This window comes from Nelumbo nucifera, chromosome 5, assembly GCF_055504915.1.
Source record: "Nelumbo nucifera cultivar China Antique chromosome 5, China Antique-T2T, whole genome shotgun sequence".
Classification (NCBI taxonomy): domain Eukaryota; kingdom Viridiplantae; phylum Streptophyta; class Magnoliopsida; order Proteales; family Nelumbonaceae; genus Nelumbo; species Nelumbo nucifera.
The window spans coordinates 29,210,574-29,226,585 of record NC_142653.1 but is presented as its reverse complement, the minus strand read 5'-3'; the positions used below and the strand labels follow the sequence as shown (position 1 = coordinate 29,226,585).

The 16,012-nt window shown below is 36.6% G+C and overlaps 1 protein-coding gene across 1 annotated transcript; it reads left to right on the top strand.

The window, feature by feature from the left end:
• The first annotated feature begins 2,484 nt into the window (after positions 1-2,484).
• On the top strand, positions 2,485-4,325 carry LOC104600110 (annexin Gh1-like). Its single transcript, XM_010262943.3, has 4 exons — positions 2,485-2,621; positions 3,030-3,181; positions 3,279-3,497; positions 3,647-4,325. The coding sequence occupies exons 1-4, from the start codon at positions 2,552-2,554 to the stop codon at positions 4,184-4,186; spliced, it is 981 nt and encodes a 326-aa protein (XP_010261245.1). The 5' UTR covers positions 2,485-2,551; the 3' UTR covers positions 4,187-4,325.
• The last annotated feature ends 11,687 nt before the right edge of the window (positions 4,326-16,012 follow it).

The following is a 16,012-nucleotide window of genomic DNA, read 5'->3' as shown; positions in this document are numbered from 1 at the left end:
TTCATGAATATGATTTTAAAAGTGACTCTGGATCTCCTATCCACAAGAACTCTATCCATGCCTACCCACAAAACACTACCTCCATACATTGGGGACATCTTCCCCGTGTGCATAATAACATGTAAGAGGATGAGATGTTCCCTATGTGTGACTGCGATGTTATGTGGATAAAGTTTTCATGGGTAAGAAATCTGGACTTTTTAAAAACATGTTTTCATCTGATTATTTAATATCATATTCCATAAATCATATAATTTTTATATATTTTTTTTGTTTTAAAAACCATTATTTTATTGGTTCAAAAACATGTATTGTTTTTTAAACAAAATCAACATGTTTTTTTCTTTGAAAACAAAAACAGAGTTCAAGAACTTTGTTTTTGTTTTTTGCTGATGTGGCGATTCCAAAAACCAATGAAAACAAAAGCATTAGTGTTGTAGAACACCCCCTTAATTAGTCAAGTTTCTTTTGAAGCTCCCTAGTCTACCTAATTTCTCCTGTTTTCTGTTTTTGCTTTGCAATTCTTAGATCAACCCTTGTTGAGTTGGGAAGTTTTGGGGAAATAGAAGCAGCTTAACAGGAAAGGGTTTCTTATGATGACGCGTTGGTGTTAAGAAATCACCACATTCAGTGGAATCTCTTCCATGATACTTGTATGATGTACCAGCTGCAATTCTTATGGTGTAGAGCTGAGGTTGGTGTGAAGAAAGATCTAAGCAAGGTAGCAATTTAAATTAGTACCCGAAGTCTCTGAAGGAAGATCAGCTACTTAGAGATATAACTTTTTTAAGCATGGAGACATTGATGCGTTTGTCACATCCCAGATATGTGTTTATCACATGAGCTGCTACGATGCTATACTATTATATTGAGTATCTGTATCAGTCTGGAGTATGCTATTAATCCATTTTGAAAGGTTCACATTGTAGATTTGATTATAGATCATTTTGGGATTCTGAACTCTTTTGCTCAATTGGTTTCACTGATCACCTTTTAAATTACAGAGTCAGCAGGTATATATATACACAGATCACCACTGAATAGGGCATGAGGTATTGCCCTATATATAGATCACAGAACAATGTGAACCTCTCTTTTTTTTATCTTGACAGACACAATACATAATTTAACTTAGTGGTTTTGTGGCACAACTTCTCACTACTTGAGACATCACCATATGGGGATCGATGCACGAATGTACAGTGGACACAGTACTTAAAGACATCCCATGGACGCGAGACAACCAGAACACTGTAGTCTCCCAACTTTCCCTGCACCGAAGCAAACTGGTAATATGATATCTAGAGGGGTTTACTTGTTGACCGGCCTAGACATGGTGTTGACATTGAAAACTCCATTTGAGAATCCTCAAGTTAGCTGGTTTATCTCAAACAAGTGTCAATCTATTCTCCATTAATTTGTCGCTTGGTTTTCTCTAACTCAAAGTTTGCATTGTTCTGATGATGGCTGATGATAAATTAGAAGCGTTTTCTTTTCTTTCATCTGTTTGCCTGATATTTGCTGATATACAGTGAATGAGTTGACCTCCCCACTGGGCTGATAAATTAGGTAGGATAACGCAGGTGAATCGATTCCACTCACACTCACACGGGGAATTAACCAAGACAGTCCTCCCCTCTAAATCCCCTATTCAACTATATGAAACTGTCCTCTAGAAATACATTAGCAAACTCAAATGAGTTGACCTCTACATCAGTTGGCGAGGTGTCAACTGATAACAGGGAAGGCATCCGATGCGTTTACTCGATCGAGTAGTGCCCAATATAATAGCTCGACCGAAAACATGAGTGGTTGCCAATTTGTTACTGATTGAACCAAAATTTCAAATTCATGATTCATTGCTCCCGCCTCCCTGTAATGGTATTACCATGGATGGTGCTCAGATTCAATGCCGTACGGCTAATTAAGGAGTTTTATATCATTTACGTTCTAGATGGAATCCATTAATTAAATGGAATAGGTCTATTTCATTCTCATGCACGCACCACAACGAGCATCCAGTTAAAGTGTAGCTTATACTTCAGTGCCTTTGAGGACGGTGTGTACGAAGTAGTAATAGATTCCCTAAGCTAAAGAGGTCTTCGACCCAATCAAAATCAGGCTGAGCATGGCTAATGGTTTCCAGTTACGTTCCTATCTAGACGTCTAACATGGTTGACATTGTCGTGGGTGGTGGTGGTTGTTTTTTTTTTTTTTAATAGGGGCCTAGCCGTAAGTCAGCGACTTGTAATATTTTTGTAAGAAAAGGTTGGCAATGAAAGTGAAGTGTGGTAGTATGAGTACTGTCGAAATTGGAACCGAGTATATGTTCTTCTGATGTGGTCTCGTCTGGGACGTGGGCTTTATTCCCTCCTCTGATAATGCTTCTTTGTTTAAAGTGAACAAAAGTAACTTATTCCATGGATGGGACAGACTGGGTCACCTCTCTGCCCTATAAATTGGTGCTCTTCAACCCGGTATTTGGCTGTGGTGTGTACCCATTAACACACAAACACGCAAACACAAGCGTCAAGCAGTCTCTTGAGACAAGATGGACTATTCCACTCAAATTTCTAGGAAATACGAGCAGGATTGCCAACATCTCCATTGTTGTTTCTCAGGTAGTACGGATCTTTCTTCGCAGGCCAGGGGAGAAGGGTAAACACTATCGATCCTTAGTTGGGTCATGGGTGGGTTGCTTGTAGAAAGGATAGTTTCAATTTGAATTGGGTTAGCTTTTGTGGGTGCAATTGTAAACTAAACCTTCTTGCTTTGTACTATATATTTGACCACAGAAGCGTTTCTCTTGGACATTTTTCTCATGAAAATTTTCTGTTCTTGGGTGCATACTAGTCAGTTCTCCATATATAATATTTCTGATCCACTCTTGGCTCTCTTTCAACCAAGGAACTAGTAGCAAGTGTGAAGGCTAGGTTACAAGTTTTCTTCTATATATTGTATTGTTTTTGATGCCTTGATGGATGATGATTAAGTCAATATTAACTGATGACTTGATTACTGATAAGCAGGAAATGGTGTAACGAAAGATGGAAAGCTAATAGAGATCCTTACACATAGGAACTTCCAAGAGTACAAGCTTATTCGCCAAACCTACATTGCTCTCTACAACCAAGATCTTCTTCACTTCCTCTTTACCTCTCAGCGGAACAACCCATCTTCTGTAAGCTTTTAACATGGCCTCAAGTTCAGAGTTATATCTATGATTTCGTAGATCTACATTGTACTACCGATGTTTATTATATGTGTTTGATCCACAGAGGTTGGTGTATCTTCGTATGAGTGAACCACAGGAGCGTGATGCTGAGATAGTAAGGTTTGCACTTTTCGGAGGAGATGTAGACCTGAGCACCCTTACTGAGATAGTCTGCACTCGTCCTTCTAAAGACCTTCACTCTATCAAGCAAGCATATCGCCCTCGATATAATTCTGATCTTGAACATGATGTTTCCCTTAAAATTGGTGGTGGTTTCAGAGAGGTAAATATTAGCAAAGTGAACAAAATTGAGCTCATATGTCTTTCTTAATTCAAACATTTCTTGTGGTTTATAGCATGTCTTTCTCCAAACAGTCAAGGAACAATCCATCAACATCTCAATTGACTAATCATCTTTGGTGCTCTTCCTAGATTCTACTGGCATTTCTGAGGTCTAGTCACCACTACAGTGGCAAAGTTGACATGAGCATGGCCATGTGTGACGCAAAGACGCTGTATGAGGCAATGGAGAGTGGAAAATCTGTTGACGAAAGGACTATTATTACCCTACTGAGCCAAAGAAATGTGGAGCAAATTAAGGCCATTCTTATCTCGTACAAGCAACTCTATGGCCATGAATTCTCAAAGTCACTTAAGCGTAACAAGTGTGGAAATTTTGGAAAGGAGCTCCGCATCGCGATTCGCAGCATGCAATATCCTGAAAAGTACTTTGCAAAACAACTTCGAAGAACATGGAAGAACAATGGCACTCAAGAAGTTCTGATTCGAACAATAGTTACACGATCAGGAATCGATATTGGTGATATTAACAACACTTTCATTGCCAAAACAGGATGGTCCCTAGAGAACCTTATAAGAAGGGAATTTAAGCCCACTGGCAGGAACAGTAAGACTGATGGGGCACTTGGTTTGGTGGTTGAATGTCTAATTGGACTTGTTAATGGTTGTTGACAAAATTTTCATGTTTCTATGGATGTTTCTGCAGAATTTGTGTCAGTTTCTAGTTTTAGTCAAAAATACTATGTAAGATAATTGTCAGCTTCAGTCAACCTATGAATTTTATTACTTATGAAGACTTGAGAAACATAGGTGTTTTTTGGTAGGTTTTGTGAGTTATAACAGAACATTTTTGTTGTTCCAGTGACTAGAACAAACAAATTATTTTTTCCCCTCAGAACAGTGGAATATAGATAGCCAAAATTTTTAATTTTGCATTTTTCTCAAGGAAAAGTGGAGTTCAGGTTTTTTTGCTCAAGGATGCAAATGCCATTTAGGCTTCTCTAACTGAAGTATTACAGAACAATAATCTTCTGCTAGCTCAAACTAAAATGACGGCCCTTTGTATGGATACACAGCCCAAAAAAACAAGCACAATTCAAACCACAATACCTGAAACCTCCTAAATCGAACTGCAATAAGAATACCATACCTCGATAGTATTTCCAAAACAGGATTAAAATCTCAGAAGAAAAATGAAAAGTAGATGGTTCCCGATTAAGGAGATATTCTCTGCTTTGAGTCTAAAGACTCCATTTTGTGAACAAGAATGTGTTGTTTTCCTCTACAAACAAATTGATGGCAGAAACCATTATATTTCTTTTAGAATTTTATGACTCCCTTGAGCATATGAGCTGCATCATTTAGCTAAAAGGATGAGCAGACAATGTAATTTAGCAAGTAGCTACATCCCATCAATATTGCACTCTGAAGGTGTGAAAGATTACTCTATTTGTAATCCAAGGTTCATGGTTGGGTAATGCTTTTGGACTATTTGTTTGGACTTGGCTCAAACAGGTTACAGGGACCAGCTGGAACCTCTGCTTCCCTTTGGTACCAAACCAGTCAACAACAAGACCTGGTCGTACTCTATAAATTTCAAATAATTTATTATTTCTGAAGGCAGGAAATCGTTGTAAACAAGATTGGATATGTTAATATTACTTACACCTGCAAAACAGGCCAAGAAGGTAGGTTGCAAACAAATGCAAATGAAAGGCAGATTCACACAAAGAATTGCACTCTTGAACAAAAAAATTCTTTGTTCATGATTTTTCGAGCCATAGGCTGCTGAAAAGAAGCCAGTTAACACAAAAACTTAACTACTGTAGGGTGACTATGGGACTTCAAAGTAATTTTTTATTATAAGAATCCTTGGCATTGGCTATGATTCAAAATACAACGGTAACAGGGAACTCTCTATCTCCCACGATCAAGAAATGTGATCCTTCCTCTGTCACTGACAAACCATCTTGATAAGCTTTACTGCGGTGCTCACAGGGTTTCAGTATAAATTCAATTTCAGCTCTTTCCCCGGCATTCAGGTGCAAGCTCTGGAATCCAACCAACCGTTTCACTGGATTCCCATGTCGAGGTTTGGCCTGGCGTATAAAGAGCAATACTGAATGCTTACCTGCCATTTCCCCATGATTTTTGACTTCAACAGCAGCTGAGAATGTCATTTTCTGACAGACATCATCACCCATTTCTGCCACAGAAACGAAACGAATGGAATTTGAATCCTCTTCTACTGTTTGAATGGTGGCAGATTTGTTCAAGTAGAGCTGATTTTGCGTGACAGAGGTGAAAGCATAGGAGTAGTTCGAGTGGCTGAGACCATAGCCAAATTCAAACATTGCTTTGCCTTTGTAGAATCTGCACGTGCATCCAGGATACCCAGAAGCTAGATCGGGTCTCATCCTCATGTCTGCCATTGGTACTTTAGTGAATTCTTGGGGGTACCAAGTAATTGGTAATCTTCCCCTGCAGACAAAAACATTATAATCAGGCCAATTGATTCAATTCATGGTTATGTTGTGTAAATGGAGAACTGACTTTTCAGTCACTTCAACAGTAACTATATGAAGACTAAGACATTTCTGCTCTATCAACAAAGCCCGGCCTGCTTTCAAATAGAATGGGAGAAACAAGAAAAATATTCTTAGTAAAACAGTAAAGTTCACCTGGGTTATGGTCGCCGAAAATAATCTGGGCGATTGCAGTTCCCCCAGCTTGACCAGGATAGCCCGCCCACAAGATGCTGCGAATGTTCTAATCATATTTTGCAAAGGAAATATCAAGCGGACCACCATTGAGAAGCACCAAAACCACTGGCTTCTTTGCAACTCTGGAGACACTCGTTATGAGACTCCATTGCTTCCCTGGGAGTACCAAGTCCTCCCGATCCTTCTCTTTCCTCTCCTGTGTTTGATCCAAACCCATGCTGTGAATGGCATCTAATCCAGCTTATAAGCTAGATTGAGGTCAATCCTAATCCAATCCGAGTTGTTGAACCCCCAGCCTACCATATTCCAATTTCTCATTTCATTTTGCAAAAGTGATCTTATGGATCAAGATTTTATGGTTTTAATATGATTATATACTTCATGAATGCAAAAAATTGCATACATGCATATGTATTACATATTATTTATATTTATATAAGTTATAAATATGAAGACAAGCGGTATGTGGGTTGACCTGAAGTAAAGCTGGATTCATTTTTTTCTTAATCCTAAACATGGCCTCATTGATTGGAAAGTCTTTGAGGATAAGGGTGTTAATGGACTGGATCCCATTCAGTCCAAAATCAATTTGAACGAATTGGATGGACCAACAAGATATATTGGATTGGACCAATCTGGTCCAAAAATTTTATTAGATTGGACTGGACTTGGTCCATTCATAATAAATTTATATTAGATTGGGTTGGATTAAGCCAATATTTGGTCCATTAGTAATATAGGTGTAAATGGACTGGATTTGAATTGAAACCAATTTAAATTAAAACAAATTTGAACAGATTGGATGGTCCAAACATTGAATTGGACTGGTCTAAAATATTCATTGGATTGATTTGAACTTGGTCCATTTGCAATGGACTCACATTGGACTGGATTGGATTGGACCAAATCCAGTCCAATGACACCCATATTTGAGGAAAAACTTTGGTTGTTTTGAAAAAACAGCCTGGTATTGTTTTGATCGCATGCTGTGAATGGCATCTAATCATGAGTGTGGGTAAAACAGTATTTACACTCAACATTCTTTTAATTAAAAAAGGAATGAGGACCTGAATTAGCTAAGATGTCATGTGCAGAGGCTCAAAACAGTCAAAGCTCAGTTTTTGACCCTCCTGCATGACACGTTATACTTTATATAATTAGGGTAAATTGGTAAAACCTCCCTTGAAGTTTTGGATCATTGTTAAAATCTCCCCTGAAATTTAGTAATTGCAATCACTTCTAAGTTTTCTGATACAGTTGCAACTTGTAAGCAGATCCCTTTTGTTAGAATCCTCTAAAACAAGGCATAAAATGTCCAAAATACCTATGCAGTTACTGTTGATGTTAGTTTTTACAGAAAAAATAAAAATAAAAAGAAAGAGAGAATTTAAAGTTACAGCTTTACCTTTGACGGATTGATATGAAGGTCAAATTTGAAAAATAAATAAATTTCAGAAAGGAGAAAAGGATTTGAGGTAGCAATTCATTTGCAGAGAAAATTTAGAAAATAAACATTTTTGACAAAGTAAATATATGGATATTTTAGACATTTTATGCCCTTTTTTTAGAAAATTCTAACAAAAGTGATCAACTTGCAACTATGTCAAAAAAATTTAAGGCAGGTGATTGCAATTAATAAACTTTAGGGGAGGTTTCAGAAAGACCAGAAATTTCAAGATGTTTTCAGCAATTTACCCTAGAAATTATTATTAATTCTATGTAACAGCGACAAGCATGGACTGTCGAGCTTGGACCGACAAGTTTTCTCAGATTGATAACTGCTTTTTGAGTAGGACTGTCAACGGATCGGGTATGGGCCGAAACCAGTTAGAATCGGAACCAACCCAACATGAAATGTTGAGGACCCGGACTCGGACTTAATAGGGTCTGTAATTTTTTACTTGAAATCAAATTGATCAATTCTTAAGACAATCGGGTCTGATCTGATAGATCCAATTATAATAAATAAAAATAAATATTTATATTTAATATATATTAAATATTATATATATCAGTTCGGGACTAGATGAATCAAGTTCCGAACCGATAGTAATCGGAACCCAGATCCGACCTGTTGTTTCCAGTTCCCGGAATCAGAACTGATTGACAGCCCTTTTTTGGGACCTCCATTGGTTGGTCGGGCTACCAACGGATTCCAAAATCCGATTCGATCATCTCGGACCAGGTGATCTGTTATGTTTACATAATCGGGGATCAGATTCCCCATCAAATTCGATTAAAATCCAAAGCCCAATAATTTTATAATATATATATTGATTTAACATATAATAAAATAACTATTTCAAATAACTATTTAACATATAATAAAATAATTATTTCATAATAAACATTGGTAGGTTCTCTGATTCTTCGAAGTAGAGACGTGGGATCAAATCCCTCTGCCACCAGGGTATTGGGGGGGGGGAGGTTAAGGGAAAGGGGATCGGCTACCCCTGACGGCCCCTGTTGTGTAGCCCCATGAAGCGAAAAAATAAAATAAAATAACTATTTCATATTTATAATAATTTATTTTTGTCATTTTAAATAGAATTGAATTAAATCCGAATCCAATCGCAGATCGGATTTCAGATTTCATTATCCGGATCGGATTCGGATACTACTGAATCGGATAGTGACTCATACGCATCCATCAAATTGGGTCCACCAATTGACTGACAGACCTACTAATAAAAAGGACGCAAAATAACTCAGACTGCGTGGGAGACCGAGAATCTGTCTGTGGTTCACAGTCACACCATGAAGGGACCCTAAATTTGCACTGTACCACGTACCTGCTCTGAGGACATCTTCGATTGCATCTTCCGGCGTTTTAGCGTAATGGTGGTTGGTGTAGATAATGGAAACAGCGTCACAGTCGGATGTGATGTACCTGGTTATCAAACCGAATCAGTACTGTAACAACCGGCCGAAAGATCAGATTGCTTTCTCTATAACTAAAATCACAGAGATGAGATAAACAAATGAATTAATTTTTTATATTTACCATTAAACCCCCACTGTTTTCTTGCTGTTTTGGATAAAAAATTGTAATCTGCGCAGCTTGGGATTCCATTAACCCGATTATAAGCGCACATGATCCCACTTGCCCGGCCTTTCTTTAATACAGCTCTGGAATGGGGGCTGGTATATATCTTCTAAATCCTAAAGAAACCTGTACTCCATTTTCTAGAAGCCCAGAATAAAGAAATAAATCCATATTTTAGGCAAAATCTTGAAGAGGGGTGAGAGAAGAGAAAAGAAAATCACTTCCACTATTAATTCATTTATCTATTACTAAAAAAGACAAACATAAAAGCAAGACATATTTTGTTGCAGTTTTTGAAGGCTGCTAAGCAAAACCAAAACCCCAAAAAGCATCTCCACCAACCAATCAATGTTTATGGAAATTTGAGCAGTGGGGTTTACTGTTAAAAGTTTTCTAGGGGAAAACACTTTTGTCAAAGCAAATATCAAATAAGTTTAAAACCGACTGCTGGCAATTTTGGTTTTCATTAGAGAGAATGCAGTTTCGGTCATTCACTTTGTCCGACAAAGGGGCTAACCTTGTCTCTATGATTACCCACTCGAGTAAATTCTCAAACTACCTCAACATACCTAGGTTTTGACTCCCAAAGGATTTTACTGATTGGCATATCAAAGATAGCCCATTTAGTGTTTCAAACAAACACACATTATATGTGCATCGAGTTTAACCCTGGTAGTTGAGACAAGCTGCTCCAACATACTTGGCAGCACATTAGTGTCAACCTTGGCAGGATAAACTTTCCCAAGTCTATCCAATAGCTGAGAACATTCTAAACTAACACGAATCTCATAAGTGTTTAGTTTAAGGATAATTACACAGAAACACACCAAATATAACATGAATCAATTAATGTACTTTTATTCATTTACAATAAATACATATATACATCAATCTGATTGGAGCTAAAGACATACATTATCTAACATATGCTTCCAGTGTATATAAGCAATTGGGCATGGCATGATAGGAATCATATCCCTAGATTGATAGACAATGTGGACATTTCTGATGATCAAGGCGCCAATTAAACAATGAGTACTCATGAATCATATGAGAAGGAAAAGAAAAACTATTGTTAGCACTTAGCACTCGAAGAGGTGGTACGTACACAATTGACCAGGAGATTCACCATTGCTGCAACTAAATTCTATAATTTTATTATTTTTCTGGCACTGTTTTAAGTAATATTATGAAACCAAAGTTGCAAAAAGAGTTTGAAAGAAATTAATAATTTTGTTGAGCATGAGTATATTATTATTATTATTTTATTATTATTATTATTATTTTCTTTTGAGCACAAAATTAAACAAAGGATAACATGTTAAACGTTTTGGAAAGGAAGTGAAGATGTATAGAAGAAAAATGTTCTGCCATTTTACCTTTAGGAGAAACCAGGTTTAGCATAATTTACATTTGAACAATATTTGGCATATACTAATGGTTTTCAATATAGAAATTAGATATACAATTAATAATTACAGCATTTAATAGTTAAATCAAAATTTCAACCAATCACATTAAGGCTGCAACAGTATATCTTACGATGTTAAGAATTCGCTAGTAAAAGTGATTTTGATGAATGTTTTATACACAAAAACTTAAAAACTGAATAGTTTGGATTATTTTTAATAGTTCTATCTAGGGTTACAACATGAGCGGGTAAAATGGGCTTTTGTCAAAATTTAAATGAATTTGGCGCATGCCTGAGCCCAAAGAAGTGTAAAATGTTAACTTGGGCCAACAAGTTGCACCTCTAATTCCATCCTGTTAACATGTTGGGAGTGTTATTAAAGAAATCTATTCTCCAATCTCCATTTTTCTTGGAGATAACAACGAATTATATTTACTCAAAAAGGAGAGTACAAAGAATAATACACTGAAAGTGCAAAAGAAAAGCACAACAAAAAACTCGAAGAGACATACTGCAACATAAGTGCAGTCTTTGTATTCCCGCTTGTGGTAAAAAATCGGATGTTGTGTTCATCTATTGGAGTCTTAACAAAAGAGGCCCTTAGTGCAATTACAACGTCTCTAGATTCATCCAAAAAGAAGTCGCCAAAGGGCCTCCCTCTTCATTTAATGGATTTTCAGATTTATGAGGGTTTCAGCAAAACTTTTTTCCTGAATAAATGAGCCATCTTCCAGATAGATAAGTATGGGGGAGGGGAGGGGGGAACCATCATTGACTTTTATCTTTTAAGTGACTTTCATCCCATTTAATCTTCAAGGTGGGAACCATGGATTGGTGAATTTAGGTCATTGCCGCGATGAGCACAGAAGAATGTGGGCTTAAGGATAGATGCCAATGGGTTAGGTTAAACATTAAACCCTGCTTGACCCGACCGTATATGGTTGGGTTAGGGTCAAGCATATTCAGCTTTAGGGTCAGGTTGGGGTTTTGATTCTCTGACCCAAATCTAATTGAATTTTGGTTGATCCATCCTAGTCATGATACCTCTGTATATATACATAGTATTCTTATAAATGTATTAATAAAACAAATTCCTAACATAAATGAATTGTTTTCAGAATTTCAAAATAAATGTATTAAAAATAAAATTGAAAAGCTATAAGTCACGTTAAATGGATATCAGATTAGACCTTATGGGATTGGATCGGAAATTATGTATTTTTAAGATGGGTCAAATCGGGTTCAAATTAAGACACTGGATCATCGGATTAAGGTGGAGACAAATCCATGCCGATGCCGAACCCACCCGTTGACATCCCTACCTATATTCATTGTCTCAAAACAGGACCCAACAGTCAGACAGACTGAGGCAGATTTCCTTTATAAGTCAAAGCCAATGAATAAGGTTATTTTGACAATAAATATTGTAAAGAAAAAAGCTAAATTACTGATAGCTACTTTGTTTAGGGGGTTCGCCTCCTGAATTTTGTTTTGTGATAAATTGTTGAAAAAAAAAAAGCAAAATGATCTAATAAAAAACGATTCACATTTGCACCCCATAAGGGGGCGCCCCACAATGTCCCGCAGTGCATCTCTACCGTATATTAGAAATATCTCCTGATGATAATATCAGATCCGATGATATCATCATCAGAAGATATTCCCAATATAAGGTGGGGATGCGCTTTGAAACGTTGTGGGGCGCCTCGTCCTGGGACGCAGATCTAAACTCTAATAAAACAATATGAGAATAGTTTGAGGTTTTAGAAATGTTTAATAGAATATTATATTAAGTAAAACAATGCTAATGGGAGATCACATTGGCGCCCCACAGAACGTGTCCCACGGGCGCCGGCCCCACAGCATATCTCAATCATGAGTTGACTGAACTCTGCTAATGGTGGGGTCAAAGTGTTGGAAGCCAAAAGTTTAAAGAGTCTCTATCACAAAACAAAGTTCTGGGGCCAGTGAATGCATGGCATTAAAATAATTCTTTTTTTGGATAAATTACAGACGGCCTCTAGGGCTGTTAATGCAAAACTGAACAGGTCAAACTTATTATGTCAGATCTGATTCTATATGGTTTTGTTCCGATTAGTAATCGGATTAATAATTGGATTTGGACTGGTTCTTTTTGTCCAAATAATTCAGACCCAAAATAATTGTATAATTAATAATAAATAAAGATTTGTAATTCTTATTATATTTTATGTCAATAATAAATTTCATAAATAGGATACAAGATGCTTATGGTTAAAAATACATCTTAATGTTCTAAATTGTTATTATCATTCGCAATTATAGGTGTCTAGTATAGTATAATCGGATCTATCTAATTGGTTCTGGGTATGGTCCCGTTTAAAAATAGGAATGGAATTGGTATACACTATCCCAAACCAAACCTGATCCATAACAGCTCTAACAGCCACTTTACTTAGGGGGCAATGACACGTAGGTAGGATTATCAATGGGCAGAATATTGGTCAATATGATTTTATTACAAATGGACTGGTCCAATCCAATCCGATGAATAATTTAAATTATTCTAAAAAAATCCAATTTAATGTCTGGACCATTCAATCTTTTCAAATTTTTTTTTTTTTAATCTAGAATGGGTCCAACCCAAGAACCCAGGTTTTCCTATTCACTTTTTCAATATATCGACACTTTACTTACCGTAAATTACAGCCACACATATGGCGATGTGTGGCTGCAATTCGCGATGAATAGAGTGCGGACATCCATATGCTTTATCTTCTGTTATATTAGTTCAATCTGACAATTCAGTATAAATCTATTATAGATGGAATAGGTCCAATCCAATCCTCTAGTGAGTACTTTAGAGTTTGGATCATTAAATCTGGACCAATCCAATTCAATAGTCTTATTACACCATCAAACCCGTTAAAATTGATTTTGATTCGGATGGAATCCAATCCAAACTTGATTTTGAACTAAAGTCAACAGGATTGGGTGACTTTTATTACATTTTGTTTTAATTAAAATACCATAATTTTTCGTTAATTGTAAACATCTACCATACTAAGAGCCAACTGGTTAACATAGTAGTGGGGGGAGAGACTGGAGAGAGTACTAATTAACATGGTAAATCCTTGCTCATCCAGATGATATGCATTCAGTTAATGGACAAAACCATGTCAAAGAAATCTATTGAATGAAAAAAAAAAAAACGGAAAAGAAGAACCCAGGATTGATCAAGTCGTCGGTCGTTGTATAAAACTAAGGTGGTGTTCGTTCGCCAATATACGTGGCATCGTTTTCATATTTTCCTGATGTGGCAATTATTTTTGTGCAATAAAACAAAGGTAAAAAAATTATACAATAAACAAACCTTACGACCAAGTCACCTATGAATTAAGTGCTTTAAGTTCAACGGGGTCAAGCTTCATATTGGTCAAGCTCTTGGTCATTCTGATTAATCGGAGAATGCACAGTCATTGTCAACTTTGCACAGGCTGAGCACAATTTTACATAATTACCATCTGTTCGGTCAAATGTCTGAAAGGATAATCAAATAGCGATGCACGACTTGACTTTTGTTGCGGCCTTGTGTATATAAAGACCCCTCAATGCCCATGAAATTATTGATTTCACCAGAAAAGCATGGATAAAAAAGTTTGGATGGCTTTAAAATTGGACATGAGTAAGGTTTATGACATAGTGGAGTGGAATTTCTTGGAGGGGATTCTAACAAAGTTAGGTTTTGGAAACAAATGGGTAGTTTGGATATTGGATTGTATCTCATCAGTATCCTAACAAATCTTGATAAATAGATCTCTAGGTAGACTTTTCTCTCCTGAAAGGGGAATTAGACAAGGAGATTCTCTATCCCCATACCTTTTCCTATTTGTATCTGAAGCTCTCTCCACTTACTTTCATCACCTTCTTTTGTAGAAAAGAATTTCAAGTGTGAAACTAAACAAGGATTGTCCAGTAATTTCCCACCTTTTTTTTGTAGATGACAGCTACTTCTTTACGAGGGCAACCCCATCTGAAAGTCAAAATTTGGTGGAGGCAGTCAAATTTTATAAAAGTCTTCTAGCCAACAAGTAAAATTTTCCAAGTCTGAGATCTTTTTCAACAAAAAATTTCATCCAAAGTTATAAAAACTCTTAGCTAGAAGATTAAAAATAAAAAAAGGTAAACCATCTTGGAATCTATCTGAGCTTACTCACAACTGTTGGAAGATCAAAGAAATATTTATTTAACCATTTGACAAGGAGAATTCAGTCCAAAACTTCCAAGTGGAATGAACTTCTCCTTTCAAATGGTGTAAGAAAAAAGTCCTTCTGAAATCTATAGTTGCTGCCATCCCAAATTACACTATGTCTTGCTTTTTGCTCCCTAAAGCCATCTGTCATGAGATGAAAAAATCTCAAAGAAGATTCTGGTGGGGATCACAAGCTGTACAGAAGAAAACAACCTCTGGTGCAAAGTGATAAAAGCAAGATATCTAAAAGGAAAAAAAATTCTAACTAATAACCTATAGCACAGAGGATCCTAGGGCTGGCAAAGTATACTAGCTGGAAGAGAAATCCACAAGCTAGGGGCTAGCTGGGAAGATCCTTGGTTGAAGGACATCCTAGATTTCCGACTAATGGGCCCAAACCCAGGAAACAATGGGCCCATTTGGGTAAAGGATCTCATAGATCAACAAAGAAGATGTTGAAACCTAGAAATCATTAGAGAGCATTTTACAAAAGAATTTGAAGACCAAATTAAAAAAAAAAATCCCTTTGGCTACTAGTAATTGGGAAGACAGACTAATATGGAATGGGAGTAAGAATGGTTTGTTCTCTGTCAAGTCGGAATGGGAGTAATAATGGTTTGTTCTCTGTCAAGTCGGCTTATTTCCTTTCTAGCAGAGAAAGATTTGAATCCCATCCTGGAAACCAATATGCAATTAGAATCAATAGTCAAAACAAAGTTCATTGGAAAGAGTTATGGAAACTAAAAATTGACCCAAAGATCAAACACTTCATCTGGAAATGTCTATGGGATGCAATAGCAGTCAAGAATAATTTAGCAAGAAGAAAAATAGTTCAATCTAATATTTGTCCAATTTGCTCCAAAGAACCAAAGACAATTATGCATGCCCTCTTCAAATGTGATCTTGCTAGATTTCTGTGGTTTGGTTCATGCTTTAGCTATAACTCAGATCTTGCACCAAACGATTTTAAAATCTGGTTTGACAATTGGATAGTTAATTGCAGTTTGCTAAAAGACAGGAAGGTGGAACTTCTAAACTATTGGGCTATGTTGTTATGGACCATTTGGAAGAGTAGAAATAAATGTGT

Bases quoted from the DNA above. Each gene is read 5' to 3' on its own strand.
- LOC104600110 (XM_010262943.3), top strand. From the start codon at position 2,552: ATGGACTATTCCACTCAAATTTCTAGGAAATACGAGCAGGATTGCCAA. The intron at 2,622-3,029 runs GTAGTACGGATC...ACTGATAAGCAG, and splicing joins TCTCCATTGTTGTTTCTCAG to GAAATGGTGTAACGAAAGAT. The intron at 3,498-3,646 runs GTAAATATTAGC...TGCTCTTCCTAG, and splicing joins TTGGTGGTGGTTTCAGAGAG to ATTCTACTGGCATTTCTGAG.